The following is a 1,015-nucleotide window of genomic DNA, read 5'->3' as shown; positions in this document are numbered from 1 at the left end:
TGTATCTATCTTCTCAAGGTTGTAGATGCCAAGCTCCCTTAGCTTGGTCAAGTGCTCTAGTTGCTTTGTTTCAAACCCTTCACTTCTTTTATTGACTTGAAATACCTTCAACTCTTCTAAGAGTTTAAGTTTCCCGACATTAGAAATATCAGAATGAAGCTGATCATCACTAGGAACATAAAAATGGCACAATTTAGCAAGGTTGCTCATGTCTTTGGGCAAATCACAGCTGCCATCCCACAAATCAAGATATAGAATCCTTAAATGATAAAATTTAGAGATGCTAAGTGGTAAATGCATCTGGCTCTCATCTGTCCCTAGACATAGGTATCGTAGGTGGAGAAGTCCCGAAAAGTTATGTAACATGAACTCCATGGGACAAAGCATTTTGGGCAAATGAAGAACACGAAGAGTGTTCGGTTCCCCCAAAAAATCACCAAATATCTTGACAAAACCTTCATCCATTTCTCCAAATAACATTAATGTTTGCAAATCTTCAACCTTAAATCTTGTCTTTAGTTCTTCCAATTCACTCTTCAATTTTTTACCAGACACTGCATCATATATACCTAAACCATATGTGCTTATTGACAAGTGACGGGTGGTTGGCTGAATCTCTACTGATCCAACACCAGGGAGACTTAAACTAAGACAATCATGAGATGCAACCTTCAATGCCAAATCATGCAGCAGGTCATGCATAACATAACGCAGACCATACATAGTTTTCTCTTCTCTGAAAAATCCATGGGTGACTAACTCATTTAAATTGCTCAGACCTATGTCTTCAAATGTTTGGTCTTGCCCATTGGGTATCAAAATATCTAGTCCGATCCATAGACTGATCAGTTCGTCACTTCTGAAATTGTAATCTTCAGGAAACAATCCAGAATAGGCAAAACATTGTTGCAGATGGAAAGGAAGATAGTCATAGCTAAGTTTCAAGGCAGGCATAATTTCATTGTCATCGGTCTGCTTCTCCCATCCTCTACTTTTTAGGACCCTTCTCCAATGA

At 38.6% G+C, this 1,015-nt stretch overlaps 1 protein-coding gene across 1 annotated transcript; it reads right to left on the bottom strand.

The window, feature by feature from the left end:
- Positions 1–3: 3 nt before the first annotated feature.
- On the bottom strand, positions 4–1,008 carry LOC119344783 (putative disease resistance protein RGA3; the record flags this gene model as incomplete). Its single annotated transcript, XM_037615125.1, has 1 exon — positions 4–1,008. A coding segment is annotated over one exon (1,005 nt), but the record flags the coding sequence as incomplete, so codon positions are not given.
- Between the last annotated feature and the right edge of the window lie 7 nt (positions 1,009–1,015).

Source organism: Triticum dicoccoides, unplaced genomic scaffold (assembly GCF_002162155.2).
Source record: "Triticum dicoccoides isolate Atlit2015 ecotype Zavitan unplaced genomic scaffold, WEW_v2.0 scaffold185440, whole genome shotgun sequence".
Classification (NCBI taxonomy): Eukaryota; Viridiplantae; Streptophyta; class Magnoliopsida; order Poales; family Poaceae; genus Triticum; species Triticum dicoccoides.
This window is presented reverse-complemented; position numbering and strand designations above follow the sequence as displayed.